General features: G+C 40.9%; 1 protein-coding gene and 1 pseudogene across 1 annotated transcript; both read left to right on the forward strand.

Moving 5' to 3' along the window:
• The first annotated feature begins 130 nt into the window (after positions 1-130).
• LOC110543597 (vomeronasal type-1 receptor 4-like) lies at positions 131-1,018 on the forward strand. Its single transcript, XM_021629875.1, has one exon. It carries the CDS (start codon positions 131-133, stop codon positions 1,016-1,018), a length of 888 nt encoding a protein of 295 aa, XP_021485550.1.
• Positions 1,019-13,712: 12,694 nt separating this feature from the next.
• Positions 13,713-14,661, forward strand: LOC110539693 (vomeronasal type-1 receptor 4-like; annotated as a pseudogene).
• The last annotated feature ends 5,966 nt before the right edge of the window (positions 14,662-20,627 follow it).

The raw sequence follows: 20,627 nt of genomic DNA on the forward strand, positions 1-20,627 counted from the left end.
CAGAAAATGATATTATGAAAAATGTGTTTTCCAGATACATGTCTGCCATTACTAATGACTTCATGAAAAAGTGTTTGCATCCTTGCATCCTGGAAACAAGTTTTTCTACCTAGGAAGTTAAACAGTTTTGATGTTGATTAAAGAAATAATTTTTCTCTTTATGACTATGGTTGGCATCCTGGGGAATAATTCTGTTTCTGTGAATTATATGTTCAGTTTATTGGAAGGCTCTGAGAAGAAACCCATACACCTTATTCTGATCCACCTGACTTTTACAAACATCATATTCCTTTTTGCAAGAGGATTGCCAAAGACAATAAGAGCTTTTGGGTTGAGAAACTTTCTAGATGACATGGGCTGTAAGATCATTGTTTACCTGGAGAGGGTGGCCCGTGGCCTCTCCATCTGCACCAGCAGTCTCCTCACTGTGGTCCAGGCCATCATCATCAGTCCCAGAGCATCTGCGTGGAGGAGGCTCAGACCAAAGTCTCCATGGCACATCCTTCCATTCTTCTCAGTCTTTTGGATACTCAATGCGTTAATAAGCATGAACCTAATCCATTCCATCAAAAGCATATGTCTGAATATATCACAGCTTAAGGATGACTACAACTACTGTTATTTTATGCCAGAAAGTCAGAAAATAAAATGGATTGTTCTTCCTCTCATGGTCCTGAGAGATGCAGTGTTCCAGGGTGCCATGGGAGGGGCCAGTGGCTACATGATATTTCGTCTCCACAAGCACCACCAGCATGTCCTGTACCTTCAGAACTCCAAGCTGCTCTACAGAACTCCCCCTGAGCTGAGAGCTGCTCAAAGTGTCCTCCTTCTCATGCTCTGTTTTGTTTTCTTCTACTGGACAGATTGTGCTCTCTCTCTATTTTTAAGTCTCTCTTTGGGAAACAATTCTTTGATGATAAGTATTCAAGATTTCCTGACCATTGGTTATGCAGTCCTCAGCCCCCTTCTGTTGATTCACAGGGATAAACTTCTCCCTGATTGTTGGCATGCTCGATGAGAGAAACTGAGAAAACGTCTCTCTCATTTATCTGTTTAATAAGTGTGAAAGAACACTCAGTTCTGCAATATTGTGAGTAAGACAAAATTCCACAAAGCACATTAAAGCATGTGCTTATTCTGAACAATTGATTGTTCAGAAGATTGTCTGAACAATCTTCCTGGTGACTCAAGCCTTGCCAAAATGTAATGATATAAAAATTTTAGCAATTAGCAATGATATAGAAATTTTATTTTTAATATTGTGGCCCATTTGAAGGGACATTATTTTTTTTTTACCTTCCTCTATTTAGGTTCAGTTGTTCTGCATGACTTGTTTGCTTATATGCATGTGTATGTAGAAAATTTATGCCTGGAGCCTGCAGCTGCTGGGATGTCCTGTGACTGACTGGCTCTAAATTAATATATTACTGCTGGAAATTCAACCTGGGTCCTTTGGAAGAATATCCATGCTCTTAACTGCTGAAATATCTCTCCAGCACTGAGAAAGTAGCTTTAATTAAGATTTTTTTTCAATATATAAATTTTTTTATTTTTCTTTTTTTAAAATTACTTAGTTTATTAACTTTGTATCCCAGCTGTAACACGCTCCCTCTTTTCCTACAGTCCATTCCTCCCTCCCTCATCTACTCCCTACCCTTTTCCAGTCCACTGATAGGGGAGGTCCTCCTCCCCTTCCATCTGACCCTAGCTTATCAGGTACCTTCAGGACTGGCTGCATTGTCCTCCTCTGTGGCTCCAACAGACTGCCACTTGCCTTAATGTTCTAGTGTAGCACAATATTAAGCTAAGTCTTAAGAAGTCTGGTACCACAGAATCTTAAGTTCACGGTTTCTAGAAATGTAGATTACAGATTCTTCCCATTTTGCCATTCCATCGTCCGGGTCATGTGACTTTTAGGTTCTCAGGAGCACTGGGGAAGACACTGTAGGTAACACTACTGTCACCAACCAGTATTTCATTTTTTCCCCCAAAGCTAAAACATGGGAGCAAGAGAGGGTAGGGGGAGGTGGGGAGTGACCCTTACCTGAGCTGAGCTTGTACAGCTGACTGAAGATGACAGTGAGACAAGGGAACTCACCACAGCAAGGAAAATGTGATCAACAATTAAAGGACAAAGCTCGGTTCCTAAATGACTAAGAAAACTAATTTTGATGCGGGACAATTATAGCCTAGTTAGACCTTAAAGTAACATGATACGACACTGGAAACAGACTCTCTCAAATGATGCCATGATGAGTCTGGAGACCATGCTCCTGTCAGGCCTCACTGGCATAGAGCTATGTAAATACCACACTGACACTGAAGCTTCCAGCTCTGGTTCCTGGTCACTCACTATGACCGGTACTGAACATCATGGTGTTTGCTAGGTCCCCTTGCCTCCTGAACCCCAGACTCCATCTTCCCTGATGCTAAGAAGGTACAACCTGTTGACCCACCGATAAGGGAATCACAGTGCTGAGAGAACACTGGAGATGTAATGGCACAGCCTTACCAAGAAGCAGGACATTGGTGCTGACTAGAACCCCAACAGCCTCCAGAGCAGGAGGACCCAGAGAGTCCAGAAATTGCATCAAAACCAGCATCCTCAAGACACTATGCACTGAAGTTGTCTCCTGCCTGCTCTGACCTGTGTGAATGCCACTCCTGAAGGGACAAAGGACCATGAAGGGCTGCTCACGAAAGATCTTCATCAGCTCTCTGCAGTTCATGCCCAGAAAAAGCAGAAAAACCCCAACAGTTCTTGCAGGGAGTTGGTTGAACTGCCCTCTCTGCAGCTGAGAACTGTGCCTGGAGGGGAGCCAAGGCTGCCTGTGCTCCTTCCCTGGTCCTAGAGCTGAGACTCTAAAGAGGAAAGCAAGACATTGACCACTCTGTGGGTCTCTGTAACACTGCTCTTTGATGAGTTAAATCAGATTCTTAATGTTTTATAATATATTAAAGTCCACTATTGTGGTTAGTTTCTATTTCATCTTGTCACAAATTTGAATCTCCTGATGAGGAGCCTCACCTGAAGAGTTCTTCTGACCTGGTTCATGCAGGAAGATGCACCCTGACTGTTGGTGACTCCTAATGGTAAGAGCTCAGGTTAAAAGAGTGTGTCAGGAAAAATCATTCTTTTATGAGTGCTTGGCCTTCCTTCATGCATCTGAGTACACGTGCTCTGTTTCTGCTGCCTGGGCTGATTCCCTTGCTGAGAGCAGAGCCAGGGGCTCACTAGCAAACCTCCAGGCTTCTGGAGCCACATTGGGACAACTGAGGTGCCTGTGTTTGGACTAACTGCCAGTTGTGGCCCCTGTGAGAGACAGCTATGGCGAGACTACTCGAACTGCTGAGGTACCGGACAAGGACTGAGGAAGGTACTGGGTCTCACCATCTTCCGTATGATTTAACTCTTGTTACTAATGTGAAGCTGACTTAATAAACTCTACAGTTATATGTGCACATATAAATCACATAATATATTATATCATATCAATGTACATATAGTATATATTTATATACTGTATTTTTATCCTCTTGGTTCTGTTCCTCTAGAGAACCCTGCCAAAAACAGCCACCGTTTCCTGAGTATTTTGAGTATGGCTGAGGAGGATGGCTCTCTCTCAAATGACCTCTTGTGTCTTTACATGCCATATCCTCTATCCTTGTTAAGGAGAGGGCAATGGGGTGCCAGGGAGAGGTCAGTAGCTCACCTGACAATTCTATCAAAAGCCATTTTATTTTCTGTAATTTCTCTTGGATTATAAAAAAATAAAAACAAAATATAATTAACCTTCAACAGATATAGTTTTGATAGGAATCTGTAATCTCACAGATAAGCATCAGCACAAGCAAGCCAAGAGCTGTTCTGCTCTGCCAAGATTAGGTAGTCAAGGAGACCTCCAAACTGTCCATGGATGTCTATAGCATCAGCAGGTTACAGAAGCCAAAAGCCAGTTAGTCATTTCATAACAAGTAGATGGTCACAGCTGTGCACTTCTGGCTGGGGAAGAAGGGGAATCCCTGAGTCAGGGTAACTGGGAACTTATCTTCCAGGGACTAAAGCCAGAAAAATAAAGGAAAAAATACTAAAAGTTACCATGATGGACACTCAGCATAAAATGTAGTTTCTTTAGTCATTACATCACTGTCTAGAGTCTTGACCGAGTTTATATTCTGTGCCAGTTAAAAAAAAAAATTTAGAGGCCATTTAAAAATCAGCACACAAATCAAAATGACTTTTATTAGGGATGAGGACACTCACACAATAAGGCACACACAGAGAAGGGCCCTCTGCAAAGAAAATGGGGGACTTGGGAAGCCAAAGCCCAGTTTTTGCTTGAGGATGGGGTATGCTAAGGGTCTTTGAGGGGTCCTCTTCCCTTCCTTTAAGCTTGTTCAGTTTGAACAAAGAAAAAGAGACTGATAGGCTAGCAAAGTGTGGTGTTAACATGTTCTGATCCAGCCTTGAACTTGTGAGGTCATTCCACAGGTAAGGGGCCCTCCTAACAGGAGAAACAAACTTGCCAGGCCTTAGGCTTTTCACTCTGGACCTGGATGTATTCTCTCTATTATTTATTTTGTTCCTTCATCTCTCTGTAAGGGACCTAACTCCCAGCCTTATGTGCTGTCCTCACAGATAGCGAGTTGAGGGGTTTCTTCTTCTCTCTCTCTCTGTCTCTCTATGTCTCTCTCTCTGTCTCCCTCTATCTCTCCTTTTTCTCCTTTTCCACCCTTTCCCCTTCCCCTCAACCTTTGTCCTCTCTCACCCTCTTCTTCCTTCCTCTCCTCTTTATGACATAATCTTCCTGGTCTCACGGGATTGGATCAATGGTACCTTATAAACTGTATAATGGTACATACAAAGGTCAATGGTACCTGTATAGACATCACAGGTGTGTCCTCTACCTTCACAGCTGTAGATTAGCAAAGAGTTCCAGTTCAAAAATCAGGGCGGTACAATGTTCGCATTCTCATGACCTGGTTCCTTATTTTTTTTTATCAAGTATGTTTTATTTTATCCTTTCATATGGGTTCTATCTATTGGCCATTTTGGAAAGCTCTTCCATTTTAGTCAAACTGTGGCAATTCCCATCAGTGAAGTTCCAGAAAGAAAGCAAATTATTTTTTATTTTCTTGTGTCCTTGTCTTCAGACTTCAAGTAAACACTAACCCTGATTAACCCTAACAATAGAAAATTGGAACCAGAAGAAAAAAAAAAAGAAAGAAAGAAAAGCTTCTTCCCACCCATCTTCCTGTGAAGAATCTAAGAAGAAAGAGCACTGTGCCCTGTGGGCCTAATCTCTCTTCAGAAACCCTGTGTGCTGCTGTCTGTGCCCAGTGATAATAACGCTTCTAATAAACTCCTTACCCTCAAAAGAAAATCCACCTCAGTGTCTCCCTTTAAGCCTACACTTGAAACATTTCAGTACCTCAATACAGGTTTCTTCAACACTAAATGATGAGATATTTCAAAAACTTGTCTCTGCTGTTCTCTGCCCCTTTGTCCTGATGAAGGGAATGTTGGTATTGCGAAGTGGTGACAGGTACACTGACAAATGCATCAATTACTATTTACATCCATTCCTCCATGAACAAAAATTATATGTACATTCATACACAGAAGGATAGTGCCACACCCACTCCAGTATCTGGTGTAGCATATCAATAGATAGCACTACTCAGACTAAGAGATATGTGTCCTTCGGGATTATGCTCTCTGGGGGTCCCTGGCAGACTCCTCCCCCCACCCCACCCCCGCCTCACAAAGAGACATGTTCTGAGATTTCTACGCTTTTTCGGTTGTGGTTGTGGGGCTGGATTAATGAGTTTTTTGATCTTTCTTTATGATTCCTGAAACAGCACAATTAACTATTCAAGAAAATATATTCTTGATGGATTATCAAAAGCTTTAACAAGAATAGGGCAGAAGAAAAGCAGTTTTAAAAGAAGGAATGAATTAGATTTAGTATTAAGAGCATTATCAGAAGGGTGAAAAAATAATAGGCTCCTTCTTAAGAAAAATTAGCATGAGAAGTATAGCTAGTGGGAGTTTCCCCTCCCTTCGGTGCCTTGTTCCTAGGGAAGATCGTAAATCTTTTACAGACATATGGGAGGATGGTTAACAAAGGTGTAATTAGATTTTGATACAGTGAAAGATTTTGGCAGGCATCTGACTTAGCTCCTGACTTTCCTCTTCATTGGTTAGCAATAATGAAACTGCATTTGAGGTTTCTTTCCCTTTGTCTGCTTTGATCAAGCAGACAAGTTTACAGGCCAAGATTTCTTATGGGCACTCCCCTATGTTAAAATGTAAACTTTGTATTCTTGGTAAAAATCTAAAGGTTCTGGGAAATATGCCAACTTTAAGGTGCCTTTTTGTGAAATCACTATAAAATTATCAGCTTGACTTCAGTAAAATAGCAGCAGATTCCAAAGCCTCACTGGTCTCTGTTAATACATCGCCGAAACCATGTCCTCCAGTCCAAAGACTTCTCCCATTGACACAGGGAGCCCGACTGGGCCGGTCCTTGGCAGATAGATTCTTACCCACCTCCCTCTCCATTGTACTCATCATGTGGCTTTTCATCTCTTGGGAAAAACACAATAGAGATAATGCCAATGTCAGGAAGACAGAGCTACAAATCAAGAAAGAACAACTAATGAGTGTTTGTATCTACATCTTCTCAATGAGATTCCATGGTTATCAGGTCAAGGAAGTTCCCAGAACTTCCTTTTTGACAAGAAATATCCCAGGAACCATGAACATAAGACCAAAAGGAACAATGGTGTCCTGATGTAGCTGTCCTGACAAGAGAGCAGACAGTCTAAAGAGAGACATGTGTCCCCTCCATTTCACTATCAGAGTATTTATCCAATAAATCCAGTGCATTAACATTTGCTCAGGAGTCATTCCCAGTCTTGGGGAGGAGAAAGCCTGAAGCCAGGGAACCACCAAAGTTTCACACAGATGTGGTGACACTTGCGCCTTTCCTGGATTTTCTTGCTCTCATAAAAGTGTGACTGAAGGGCGCTAGCAGGCCTGAGCATTGCAAACACAGGCTCAAGTAGGGCAAACGTGGCACTTGTAGGTGTAATGAAAGTTTTCATTTCTTTTAAACTCAGTTATGTTCTGTAAATATGTTTTTGTTTTAATCCCAAATGTGGGATTTTAGTTGTGCTATAGTTGATCCACAGCTGTTAATTGTCTCATGTGGAGCGTGGCTCTTGCCCAACAAAGAGGGGTGTGGTCTAGGACTCTGACAGTATAAATATGAGTGCCAAGAAGGAGTGAGCGAGTGTGCAGTGTGGTATGCGGTGTTGCTGTGAGGCGTCTAACAGTCTAACAGAGACCCAAGAGATGGACGATGTGGTGTTTTGGAACAGACAGACAAGAGAAATGCTTCAGGGGGCAGTGGCCTGGAGGAAAATGCCTGTGTCTGCAGTTGACAGAGATTGGTGTATATCGCTAAAAGAACCCAAACAAAAAAAAAATAAAATAATAAAATAAAAAAAAGAACCCAAACAGTCCTAAACAGTCGGGGGAAGTAAAGGGGCCCTCTCTCCTCACTAACCTCTCTCCTACATAGGCTTGGGAGGTTGGAAGGGAGGTTGAGGCCTCAACACCCCAAATAAAGTAGAGTTTAAGAAAGAGTGCAGGTTTTGACCTTTCCATTCCCCTCTCCCTTGCTAAAGCATTAGGTTACACTCCTGAAGCGAGCCACCAAGTTTTAGTCCCTTCTTTGGGAATAATGTTTGTTATACCTGACTCATTCCTGAGATCCCAACTATCAAAACACCAAGGTCCAGCCATCAATATTCATTATTTTGACTATCCTAATGAAAAATAAAATAAAATAAAATAAAACTACAATCAAACCTTACCCACACATCCTAGCTCATTCTAACATATAACTCTCTCTCTTTTCCCTCTTAAAATTAACACTTGCAAAGCTATTTGCTGCTGTTTCTGCCCCATTCAGATTCAGCCATTTTGTCTTTCACCCTCCTTTGTAAAGGATCTCTTTGAGTTTGCTGTGGGCTTAAACATTGGTGTTTGGGTGAAGTCTGTGCCCAATTGGGATCCAGAGGGGAACTGCCTGCCATACATGGGTACCTTCAGGAACAGTGCTAGAGAGAAGCAGGGAGAAGAGATGATTCTTTCACTCCCTGATTCTGCCAAACAACAAATAAATCCATTGGCTTAATTAGTTTATTTCCTTAAAAAAAACTGTGCCCTATGAACTCTTGGCGATTTCCATTTTCCCTGTGTGTATTTTGAATGTGCACATCTCTTCCAGTGGGCTAGCACAGGCTGTGTGTGCATGTGTGTGTGTTGCACAATGCACATTTGACACACATGCACATCTGTGTTCATCTGCATGAGTAAGTCTGAGGCTGACTTTGGTCATCAGCCTGTGTCTGTCCGCCATACACAGAGCACAGCAAATGGCTCATCCCACTTCCCAGTTCCTCTAAGGAGAGGCTGCTGAGGCTGGAATTACAGGCCAGCAGCCACCCCTCCAGGCACTGAAGTGAGGTGGCACTCACACTTGGAAGCAGAGCACTGTAACCACCGAGCCATCTTCCCAGCCAGGGTCTATTCCTCTAAGTGCCACCTGGTTACAGGGAATATCCTTTGGAGGAGCTCAGCTTGCAGACAAAATGGTGTTCATCTGGGATTCCAGCTTCTCTTCTATTTGCGGTGACTAATTCTCTCTACAGAATTCCTCCAAGAAGGAAGGTGCATGAAGGGAAGGATTCTCTTTCTGATACTTTATCTTTGATTGAATAAACTAGTCAGAGCACTACAAGCTTTAACCTACTTTTTTCTTTATATTTCAAGGACAGAAAAGAACTTAGAAGTTTTCTCATAAAACATCAAGGACTTAGAGACCTGGGCAGGGCTAATCCCACTCAGGAAAAAGAAGCAAACAGATTTTTGAGTTTGAGGCCAGCCTGATATATACAGTGAATTCTGACACATCAAGGGCTTCCCAAAGAAAACCCGGCTTAAAAAAAAGAAAAAGAAAGAAAAAAAAGAGAAGAAAGAAAGAAAGAAAGAAAGAAAGAAAGAAAGAAAGAAAGAAAGAAAGAAAGAAAAGAAAAGAAAAATCAGGGGAAATAATCCTTGTAGGACCAGAGAAAATTATTTTACCGTTTAAATTTCTATGCCTTCTTTATTGGTAATTAAATACTTGACTTGTGTAATGTAAAACTTAGCTTCTCTGCACTCAGATTTCCCCATTCAAGAGAGAGTGTGGAAATCCTGGTTTCCTCAAAAGCTATAATTTCATTTACAGAAGAAGCGTTTTCAGATTCTTTCATGTGTTAGCTAGACACATATGTGTGTAGACACCATCACACAGAACACAGAGGGAGACCAGTAACTGACTCATCTACCAAGGAAACCCTGTTGGGCTTTCTCTATAAGAAAAAGCAATGATGCCATCAGTTCTAACCTCAGCCCTGCGCACCTATTTATTTACATCAGTTTGCATCTGGGATAGGAATGGCCTTTAGGCACTAAAATGAAGAGTATCTGGAAGAACCATTCTTGGGCACATATAAGTTCTGGACGTGTCCTTAAAAGTTTTCTAATAAGTAAGGATTGCCTTTGGAATAAGGCTGAGGTTGGGGAGACATTCATATTCCAAGTCTCATATGATGTTTAATATGCAGGAATGAAGCAATCAGTTACAGCAAAGACCTTGACTACCCATGGGCACACGTAGACAAGGAACACTAGAATTATCCTGGTCTGTGTTTGGAACTTGCTCAAAGGCAGAGTCTCTGTGCTCAGCATCACTTCCTCTACTCCTACCTAACAAAGGATTTATGAAATTGAAGGAAGAGACTTCCATTCTCCTTGGCCACAGGCTGGCACTTAGGAAAGTGAAAACAAGTCAGGAAATGGGGGAAGCTCAGACACTTGGTTAATGTTCATTTTCTCTCCTCACATTCTTCCTCTCAAATAATTGAACCCTAATTAAGCTTGAAATAACTTCTGAGCAAAATAGATGTAGTAATTGTGAGGAGAGAGGGAAGCTGTACTTCAGGGACTGAGGCCCTGCAGAGGCCTTCCATCCCACTGACACTGTGACAAATTGAAACTTAATGTCCACAATACCTGATGACAGCCAAGAGCCTCACAAATCAAGACAGTACAAATATGACCTGGCAAGTGTCACCTTCCCAGAGCTGCTCCAGAGCCTGTCTGCACCACAGAGGTCCAGGTGAGTCCATGGAGGTAAGATCGTTCTCAGCTGTGCCATGGAGTGTTTCATCAAAGCTGGAGTCTCTTTCTGACTAAGACAGGGAGTGGTTGAGAGGACATAAGCCTTGAGTTCTCCACTTTCATTCTGACCCTGACAAGGTCCTGGGTCCAAAAACATAGAAGGAAGTGAGTTTTGAGAGACACAGAAATGGGACACATATGTTGAGGCATTGCTCTCCATCTCAGGCTGGGGTATCATGAAAGAGCTCTGGGTGTGTCTTTGCCTAAGGTTACTCCTTCCTTTCTTAAAGGAATAAATAAGATATAGGAGATTGACTGATGTTGATCAAACACTGGAGACAACCATGATAAACTCCTGTGACATCAGCATTAGAAAGACTGAGAAAAAAATCATTGTTGTTCAAGGCTACCCTGGTTTTCATTAGAAATCTCTTTCTCAAAAATAACAAAACAAAAGAAAACAAACAAAAACTCTTGTTTCAGCCTCCATGTTTACCAGCTTTGTGACTTCAACTGTGTCAATGGTGTTTGTAAAGTTTGTCCTTTTTTGCTTTTGATGCATTTCTGCTTTTCAACTATTGGCACATGTTCTCTTTTACAATAGCATTATAACTCTCAGTTTGAAGGTTTTCCTTTTATATCCATCCTTGTAGTCTCTCAATCCTATTACACAATATTATACATGTTTATCTCAACTGTCGTCATTGTATTCCTGGTGGAGAGAAAGAAGTATAAAACACTGAGTGTCACAGTTGCTGTTAACACCTTGGAAATCCTGCTAAAAACCTTCAGCCTGTGAACTAACACATCCCCAAACAGCTCACTGTAACTTTATCCCAGCAAAGAAGAATAATCTCATTTTGGTTTTGTTTGTCTTTTGTTTGCTTGTCAGCTTGCTTGCTTTTTAGAAACTCTGGATGAATGGATGCAGCCTGCTTAAGACTCTTCAGGGTTAGACCAAAACATGGCATCATTCATCTATCTAAACACAAGTCCATCCTGCTTTTTGAATTAAATTTTATTTTTATATTAATTTTATATTAACTTTGCATCCCAGCTGTAGCACCTTCTCTCCTCCTCCCCTCCCAATTCTACCCTCCCTCCCTCCCTCATCTCCTCCCATGCCCCTCTTCAAGTCCACTGATAGGGGAGGTCCTCCTCCCCTTCCATCTGACCCTAGCTTATCCAGTCTCATCAGAACTGGCTGCATTGTCCACCTCTGTGGCCTGGCAAGGCTGCTCCTCCATCTGGGGGAGGCAGTCAAAGAGCCATCCTGTTTTCTAAATTAATTTCCTATAGCATTTCCCAAGATAATGTGGGGGTTAAGTTGCCTTTCTGTCCTCTGGCACCCACTTCAGTAGAGAGGAATCACAGATTAAAAGGTCAGAATCTGCTCTCAAATGTGACTTGAAGTTTTGAAAATGGAAGAGAGGACTAGAAAAGGGGAAATCCCAGAAAAGCAAATATTAAACCAGCAGAAAAATGTTGATATTTTCTATCAGGAGATGGGTAAACTATTATAAGGATTTTGACAGATTCCTATCTCTAAACACTTAATGTTTATACTAAATATGTTAATGAATGCTGATATGCTTGTTATTAATGTCTGGAGCATATTTCATCATGTGCAGACATTTAGGATGGTATTGTGATTCTAGGATGAGCTGATGCAAGTAATTTATTACTGCTTTGTCAGAAGAGCAGTTGAAAGGAAATACCTGACATGTCTAAACCCATGAACTCACTGGATCCATATATAGCATCCATATATAGCTAGGTTCATGAGAGTAATACATGAGATCATCAGGTCAAAGATCAAAAGAAATCCCATGAGTTTTACAGGAGGGAGCAAAGGCAACAGAAGCATTCTAAGTATTCAGAATACACACAATCCCATAGAGCCACTGTAATACCCAGATTTCCCTTCTTTCAGAAAAGATGTACAAAGCTTGCTGTAAATGCCTGAGAAAATGAATACTACCTGTGGAGGTCTAAATTCTGGAATCAGCTCAGACTGATGTAGAACAAAGCAGCCTGCCTGATAAACAGGGAGGAGGAGGAGAAGCAGGCTGCAGAGCAGAGTGACAGGATTGCCTCTCACAAGGTTGCACAGAAGCAAATGCTACCATCGCCTCTTAGATGGGGGAATCCCTCCTCACAATGCTATATCCCAAACTACTGTGCTAGATGTAGCCATACAGAGAACCTGTAACTCAGAAACTGCATTCATCTCATGGCTGCACCTAACACCTCATTAGTCTCCTTCCCCCATCCACCTCACCAGTAACATCTTGTTCAGAGCTGTTCCATGGTCAATTAGATGCCCAGCGATCACTCACTGGGGTCACAGATACCCTGAATACCACTGGGATCACAGCTCTCTACCAACTTCTCCCCTAGAATGCATCCCAGGCTTCCTCTAGACACCCTCCCTGCCTGCAACCTGAAAGCAACATAAACTATTCAACCTATCTTTTGATGATTCAGCTTTAACTGTAGGGCCCTATCTGAAAAAGCTGAACAGTTTGACATCACACTGAGGACTGCCTTAAAAGAAATAGCTGGCAAACATTTGTATGGAGTAAAATCACAAAATGGTCAATGTGAAAAGTTTTAAAACATTAAGAGATAGAAATTGGGACTGGAGAGGTGGCTCAGTGGCTAAGAGCACTAGTTGCTCTTCCAGAAATCCTGAGTTCAATTCCCAACAACCACACATTGTCTCAGAACTACCTTTAATGGAATCTGACGCCCTTTCCTGTCATGTGGATACATACAGGAAGACAGAGCACTCATATACATATATAAATGAATCTCTTTAAAAAAAAATACAGAAGCTGCAGTTATAAAGTTTTGAAGGTAAATACAAATTTAGATACCATAAATTTAATTAAGATCCAAGTACAAAAGGAATATTGAACAGGAGAGGAGGTATGGAAGATATTACTAAATCTAAGAGATCTTATGAGTGTTGGCTCAGCAGGATTTCCCAGAGTCTGTGTGTGTTGTGGGAAAGGCAGACAGGTTAAGCAGGAGCCTCGGGCTGTGCGGATTGGGTGGGGAAATATCAGGAAATAAAATGAGAAACAGAGGGAAAAATTTGGTTGGGCATCTTGGAGTTTAATTCAACTATGATGACAATTAAGAAGGACAATGCATACAAACAGACAGACATACACACACATTTGGAAAAATTCAATTTCTCTAGTATAGAACTAAAAAAAATGTATTCTTTAAAACTTCAGAATTGAATAGCACTTACCAAATTTACCTGTCAGAGCACACACATTAGCTCACAGTCCGTAGGTCAAAGGAAAAGTTTCAGGGACCTAGTCTGCAACAATACATGTGTCCACCACTGCCTCTTGAACAACAGAAAATGATATTATGAAAAATGTGTTTTTCAGATACATGTCTGCCATTACTAATAACTTCATGAAAAAGTGTTTGCATCCTTGCATCCTGGAAACAAGTTTTTCTACCTAGGAAGTAAAATGATTTTGAAGTCTATTAAAGAAATAATTATTCTCTTTATGACTATGGTTGGCATCCTGGGGAATAATTCTGTTTCTGTGAATTATATGTTCAGTTTATTGGAAGGCTCTGAGAAGAAACCCATACAACTAATTCTGATCCACTTGTCTTTTACAAACATCATATTCCTTTTCGCAAGAGGATTGCCAAAGACAATGACAGCTTTTGGGTTGAGAAACTTCCTAGATGACATGGGCTGTAAGATCATTGTTTACCTGGAAAGGATGGCCCGAGGCCTCTCCATCTGCACCATCTCCTTGCTGTGGTCCAGGCCATCATCATCAGTCCCAGAGCATCTGGGTGGAGGAGGCTCAGACCAAAGTCTCCATGGCACATCCTTCCATTCTTCTCAGTCTTTTGGATACTCAATGCTTTAATAAGTATGAACCTAATCCATTCCATCAAAAGCATATGTCTGAATATATCACAGCTTAAGAATAGCTACAGCTATTGTTATTTTATGCCAGAAAATCAGAAAATAAAATGGATTGTTCTTCCTCTTATGGTCCTGAGAGATGCAGTGTTCCAGGGTGCCATGGGAGGGGCCAGTGGCTACATGATATTTCTTCTCCACAAGCACCACCAGCATGTTCTCTACCTTCAGAACTCCAAGCTGCTCTACAGAACTCCCCCTGAGCTGAGAGCTGCTCAAAGTGTCCTCCTTCTCATGCTGTTTTGTTTTCTTCTACTGGACAGATCGTGCTCTCTCTCTATTTTTAAGTCTCTCTTTGGGACACAGTTCTTTGATGATAAGTATCCAAGAGTTTCTGACCATTGGTTATGCAGTCCTCAGCCCCCTTCTGTTGATTCACAGGGATAAACTTCTCCCTGATTGTTGGCATGCTCGATGAGAGAAACTGAGAAAATGTCTCTCTCATTTATCTGTTTAATAAGTGTGAAAGAACATTCAGTTCTGCAATATTGTGAGTAAGACAAAATCTCACAAAGCACATTAAAGCATGTGCTTATTCTCAGAATATCTTCCTGGTGACTCAAGCTTTACACTGAATTTAATGATATAAAAATTTTAGCAATTAGCAATGATATAGAAATTTTATTCTCCATATTGCCTCCCATTTGATGGGACTTTATTTTTTTAACGTTTTTATATTTGTGTTCAGTTGTTGTGCATGAATTGGTTGCATGCATGTATGTCTGTGTAGCAAATTTATGCCTGGAGCCTGTAGCTGCTGGGAGAGATCATCAAACATCCTGTGACTGACTGGCTCTAAAGCTAAATATGATTGCTAGAAATTAGACCTGGGTCCTTTGGAAGAAGAGCCATTGCTCTTAACTGCTTTATCTCTCCAGGACTGAGAAAGTAACTTTAATTAAGATTTTTAAAAGTGTTTTTAGCATGCAGATAAATTTCATAAATTTTATCAAAATTCATACCAATGTAATCATATTAGTCCAAAAATGCCCTTACCGTGGTGTGCCTGACACCATGCTTGCTAAATATTAGTACTGTGAGGCTATTTTAGACTACTTCAAAGTGTCTGTAGGTATCTATCAGTAGAAAAGATTTTACAGAAGTATCCAAGAAGGGTAGGATACCCAGTGGATAGGAGCCCAATGCACCAGCTACTGAACTTAAATGCACTGAAACATTTCATTGTTGTTCTATTCATGACAGTTCCCTGCAGGAATAAAAAGTTTGTCTATAGTTGTGTGTCAATTGAAAAAAAGTGAATTTGCCTGTTGATGATGAATCACTTGGGTGTGACTGAAGCAGGCAGAGGGTCCTGTGCAGCTGCCCTTTGTTCCCACGTGCTCTCCACAGCATCATTCAGCTCTTTATCACCACAGAGCTAGAAAGTATCCGATTCTACATTCGTTTAAATGCAAGACTAGCTGCTTAGTTTCTTAAACTGGGTCCATATGACAAGATATTGACAAGGTTCTAAGAACCTGATGGACACATTCTGAAAACTGCTTATCGATATAATCATTGAACATAAAACACTGACATAGTAGTATGGATAGACATAGGTTTATGCTTTAGTTTTTTTTAAATTTCTCTGTCATATCAGACTAGAGCCCCTGTAAACATTTGTGTGCATCATGGATCGACTTTACAATGATGACTAGGTATTTCCTTTTTTGAGTGGTTGCACTTTATACACAAAACTTTGAAGTTAGTGATGTGTATTGATTGTAGTATGATATAGCTTCTTAAACACCTTATTTTTCTGCTATAAAGGTTTAATTTTATTTATGTGTACGTTATGTGGCATTTTTACAGGTGCCTGCGCAGGCCATTGGGTCCCTGGAATCTAGACCTACAGGCTGTCGTGAGTTCTATTGTGGGCAGTGGATAAGGCACCAGAGTCCTCTGCAAGAGCACCATCCCTCCAGCTCTTTGTGTTTCTGGTGTAAATGTGATTTGCTGTAGGTAACATCCATTGCTTCTCTTAGTCTCGCAGCCATTTTATGTAGTATCTCACATAAAGGATCACACAAATCAAACACTCGGAGACATCAGTGAGCAAAAGCTCCTGCTCACGCCCAGGCAACCTGATCTATCTCTGAAAAAGGAAACTGACTCCCACATGCCATCCTCTGACCTCCACATGCAAACACACATATGAATACACACAGAGACGCACAAAATAAACTAAAATTATTTTTTTATTTTTTTAAGTGTAGACAGGAGACATATAATTGTTGATGCCACATGACCAAGGATGGCATGGAGTCTAAGTAGCACATAAATTTACTCTATTCAACTTCTCTTTGAAAGTCAAAGTATATTAGAAGAAAACTAAAGCAAAGTCTTGGTTAAAACATGAATTAAAATCTTTAATACATGATGAAAATTCTAAGTACAGTAAAGTAAAGACAACCTGGAAATGGGATTCAGTTATGTCCTTTAGGAATGCACAAGAGACTTGACAATTGGATTAGTATAAACATCACCTCAAACATTATCATTACTTTTTGCTAGACATTGTCACTGGGATGGACCTATGAGACATTATATTAAATGAAATAAGTCAGCTGTGTAAACAAATACCACATGCTTTTGCTAATAAGTGGAAGCTAAATAGAAAAAGAAATCAGCTATCAGTGTGTGGTATGCAGCCTACAGCCCTCAGAACTACCTGAATATATTTTTTTATTTTGTTTTAATTTTATTATTTATTGTGTAAAACAAATCTCAAATTAAAAAGACTTTGATCATATCTTCCACTCGCTCCAGTTCCTCCTGATTCTCTCCTCCTGTGTTAATCTCACAAATGGGAAGAGAAAGACCAAGACTCAAATCATGGCCAAATTAAACCAAGATTTATCCATATGTACATTACAGCCTAATTGCTGACTGTCTCCACCCCAGGTGGAATTCATGAGACCAGCCCTGAGCCAATTTTCCATAGGAAAATTCCCAGGAACAAAAAGGAGTGGTGCTCGTTCCTCACCTACCCACCCAACTTTAAGTTCTTCCTCAAAAAACAAGACAAAAATCCATTATAACAACTAATTCCCCAAAACCCAGAAACCAAAACTCAACATTCCAAATAATTAAACAAACAAACTATAGCTAAATAAAAGCCCACAAAGACTGTGAAATCCATCATCCCTTGGTCAACCATCCTTAAACATGAGAGCCATCTTGCAATGGCTGACATGCCTTGGGTCATCCCATTGAAGAAAACCAAAACTCCCTCTCCCAGCAGATACAAACGACAGTTTGGCTGTTAACCCTCACTCTCATGGATAGGTCCTCATTCATTCATTCATTCATTCGTCTCTTTTCAAACCAAATAAAATAAAATATAATAAGATGAAACAAAAAAAATACAACAAAGTTGGACAAGACAAACCAGTAGAGAGGAAAGCTCAAGAGAAGGCACAAAAGCTAGAGACCCACTTGTCACACTCTCAGGGATCCCATGGGAACACTAAACTGGAAGCTGCAATATAAAGGCAGAAAACCTGGTGCAGAACCGTGCAGGCCTTGTGCATGCAGCTTCAGTGAGTTCATGCAGGATTTGCTCCTGTGGGTTTAGAGGACCTTGTGCTCTTATCCTCTGTCCTTCAGGCTCTTAAATTATTATTATTATTTTTTTTTTTATTGTTCAGAGCTTCCTGAGCTCTGAGGAAAGGGATTTGATGAAGAATCCCATTTAGGGATGACTGTTCCAAGGCCATCATTCCCTGCAATATGTCTGGCTATGGGTCTTTTTATTTGTCCCCATCTGCTATAACTACCTCTGATTGTGAACTCTGCCTCTGGCTGCTTCCTCCATATATCCATAAACATGAAGCTGTGGCTACTCAGAGTTTCCCAGCCTTCAGTTTCAAAATTTCCCTGATTTCTCATAGGAAGGCATTAAAAGCATCTGTTCATGCCAGAATCCTATTTATTCTCTAACGTAATATACAGGTATGGCAGAAAAAAAAATGGAAACTAAATTTCAGGTAAAGATGTAAAAACAAGAGCCCTCCCCCCCCCAAGGAGACTGTAACTGTCTCATCACCAGTACCAAAGGGCAAGCTACCAATCTACTGATCCACTTACTTCATTGCTGTGTCTGTAGCCAAAGATATTCTGTGGGACATATGGACACTGCTTCATAGTGGCCAATGGCCATGTGCTGGCTCGTTTTATGTCAACTTGACACAAGCTAGAGTTATCTGAAAGAAGGGAACCTGAAGTGAGAAAATGCCTTGTAGGCTTTGACTTTTTTAAACTTACTTTATTTGGGCTTCCTTAAGTCTCTTTCTCCCTTTTCCACCCCAGTCCCTTCCAACACCCCAACACTAGGTAGGAGAGAAAAAAGGTTAATAGGGACTGAGGGTGTGGACATTTTTAGAAGTAGTTCCTTGGAGAGACTCCATTCTTCATCATCAGATTACAAGCAGTCCAGTCAAACAATAAGCCAGCAATCCAGCAATAGCAAAAGCAGCAATAAGGCCTAGCAACACCAGCAGCAGAAATGGCATGATTCGGCAGAAGGGGCACAAAAAGTTCTCTGAGGCTTTTCTCTCTAGGAGTGAAACAAAGCAATGCAAAGCATTGTGATGCAAAGCAATCTCTGTCTACTGGCTCCTATTTATACCTTCGTAAGGTCCACACAAGGACTTTTTTTTTTTCGAGACAAGGTTTCTCTGTGTAGCCCTAGCTGTCCTGGAACTCACTTTGTAGACTAGACTGGCTTCAAACTCAGAGACTTGGTCAAATAGAATGGCTTCCTAGGGGAAGTTATATGCCATCCTTCTCTCCTTAGCACTTTGGCTAAAAATGACCCAGAGGTTAGAGAGATGGAAAAGTTGACAATGTCCAGTTAGACGTCTTCCATGTGGGACTAATGTGGTGATTAGCTTTGTGCTCTTAATGTTCTAAGTGAGTAGAATTGTGAAAGGTCAGACTAAGAACAAGCCATGTGGGAAAGAAAGAAAAAAATGGAAGGAAGGAAGGAAGGAAAGAAAGAAAGAAAGAAAGAAAGAAAGAAAGAAAGAAAGAAAGAAATCACCTTCAGTATGATCTTCCAGATGCTAGTCTTGTAAAGACGCAACCAAAACATAGACCTGCTGATTTTTTTTTTTTTTTTTTTTTTTTTTTTTTTGAGAAACAGTCATTTGAGGAGAGGGTGGTTATAGCATTGTAAAGAGGCTATAGGGGATCATCAAGGCTCTAAGAGCAAGTGGTCAGTTGCAGATACAAGTAGTGAAAAGGGGAGGAGGTATCTAAAACTGATCATTGGGATGGTGCTCAGGGTCATCTCTAAGAGAACATCTCCTTCCTATTTGTCTAGAAAAAGAGCATTCATGGATTTCAGAAATGTGTGGGTAAACTTTGTTCATCATTAGCTCCATGTCTGAGGTGTCAGTGGGAAATAAAACAAGAAGAAGAAAAAGTGCAAAGAATAAGATCGGGTACCTTCTAGGAGAGAACCATGAGCATTTATGTTAGACACCATTCTTTTATTTGGAATAAACAGAAAATCTTACATAAGTGTTTCTAGTACTATTCATAAGATCAGAAGATGATGTGGAATAACATTACACAAACACTAATTCTTTCTCTTAGTAGACCTGAAGTTGTGGTGACTATCCAAATACTTGTGAAACACATATATACTTTGGTTTGGGGAACCTAATAATGCCCATGTACCTTAGCCTCACCCTCTTGGCCTTTTCTGACACGATTGTTATCTGATGCCCAGTAATCAGAGCTATAGCCACAATGTTTTTACGTCGGAAACCTCCTAAGTAATTTATTATCTTAGTCACTCTCCTATTGCTATAAAGCGATACCACACCAACGCAAGAGAAAGCATTGAATTGGGAATTTTCTCACGGTTTCCGAGGTTTAGTCCATGATCATCATGGCAGGAAGCATGGTAACATGCAGGGATGGTGCTGGAGAAGTCACTGAGAGCTGCACCCTAATCCCCAGAGAGAAAGGGAGGGAGAGAGAGAGAGAGAGAGAGAGAGAGAGAGAGAGAGAGAGAGAGAGAGAATTCTGGCCCTGACATGGGCTTTTGAAACATCAGAGTCCACCGCAGCTGACACACTTCCTCCAAGAAGGCCACACCTCCTAATTCTTATAAGCCTTTCAAATAGTACATTTCCTGGGTTAGTAAACTAATAGGTTTTCAAATAAGCCAATTCAAGCCAAATTAAAAGTATAAAAGCAGCTTTATTTGAACTGCTCTCGGGCAGGTTCACTGGTCTCAGAGAACAAGATCAGGGAAATTGCCATGCAGACAGGGAGACAGTGGAGAGCAGAGAAAGAATATGCACATTCAAGGAGAGAGAAATGCAGAAAGAGACAGACAGAGACAGAGAACAAAATGTCTGGATTATAGAGGGAAGAGTCTCTGGGAGAGGGGACGCCCAGCCCCTGGGC

Source organism: Meriones unguiculatus, chromosome 19 (assembly GCF_030254825.1).
Source record: "Meriones unguiculatus strain TT.TT164.6M chromosome 19, Bangor_MerUng_6.1, whole genome shotgun sequence".
Classification (NCBI taxonomy): domain Eukaryota; kingdom Metazoa; phylum Chordata; class Mammalia; order Rodentia; family Muridae; genus Meriones; species Meriones unguiculatus.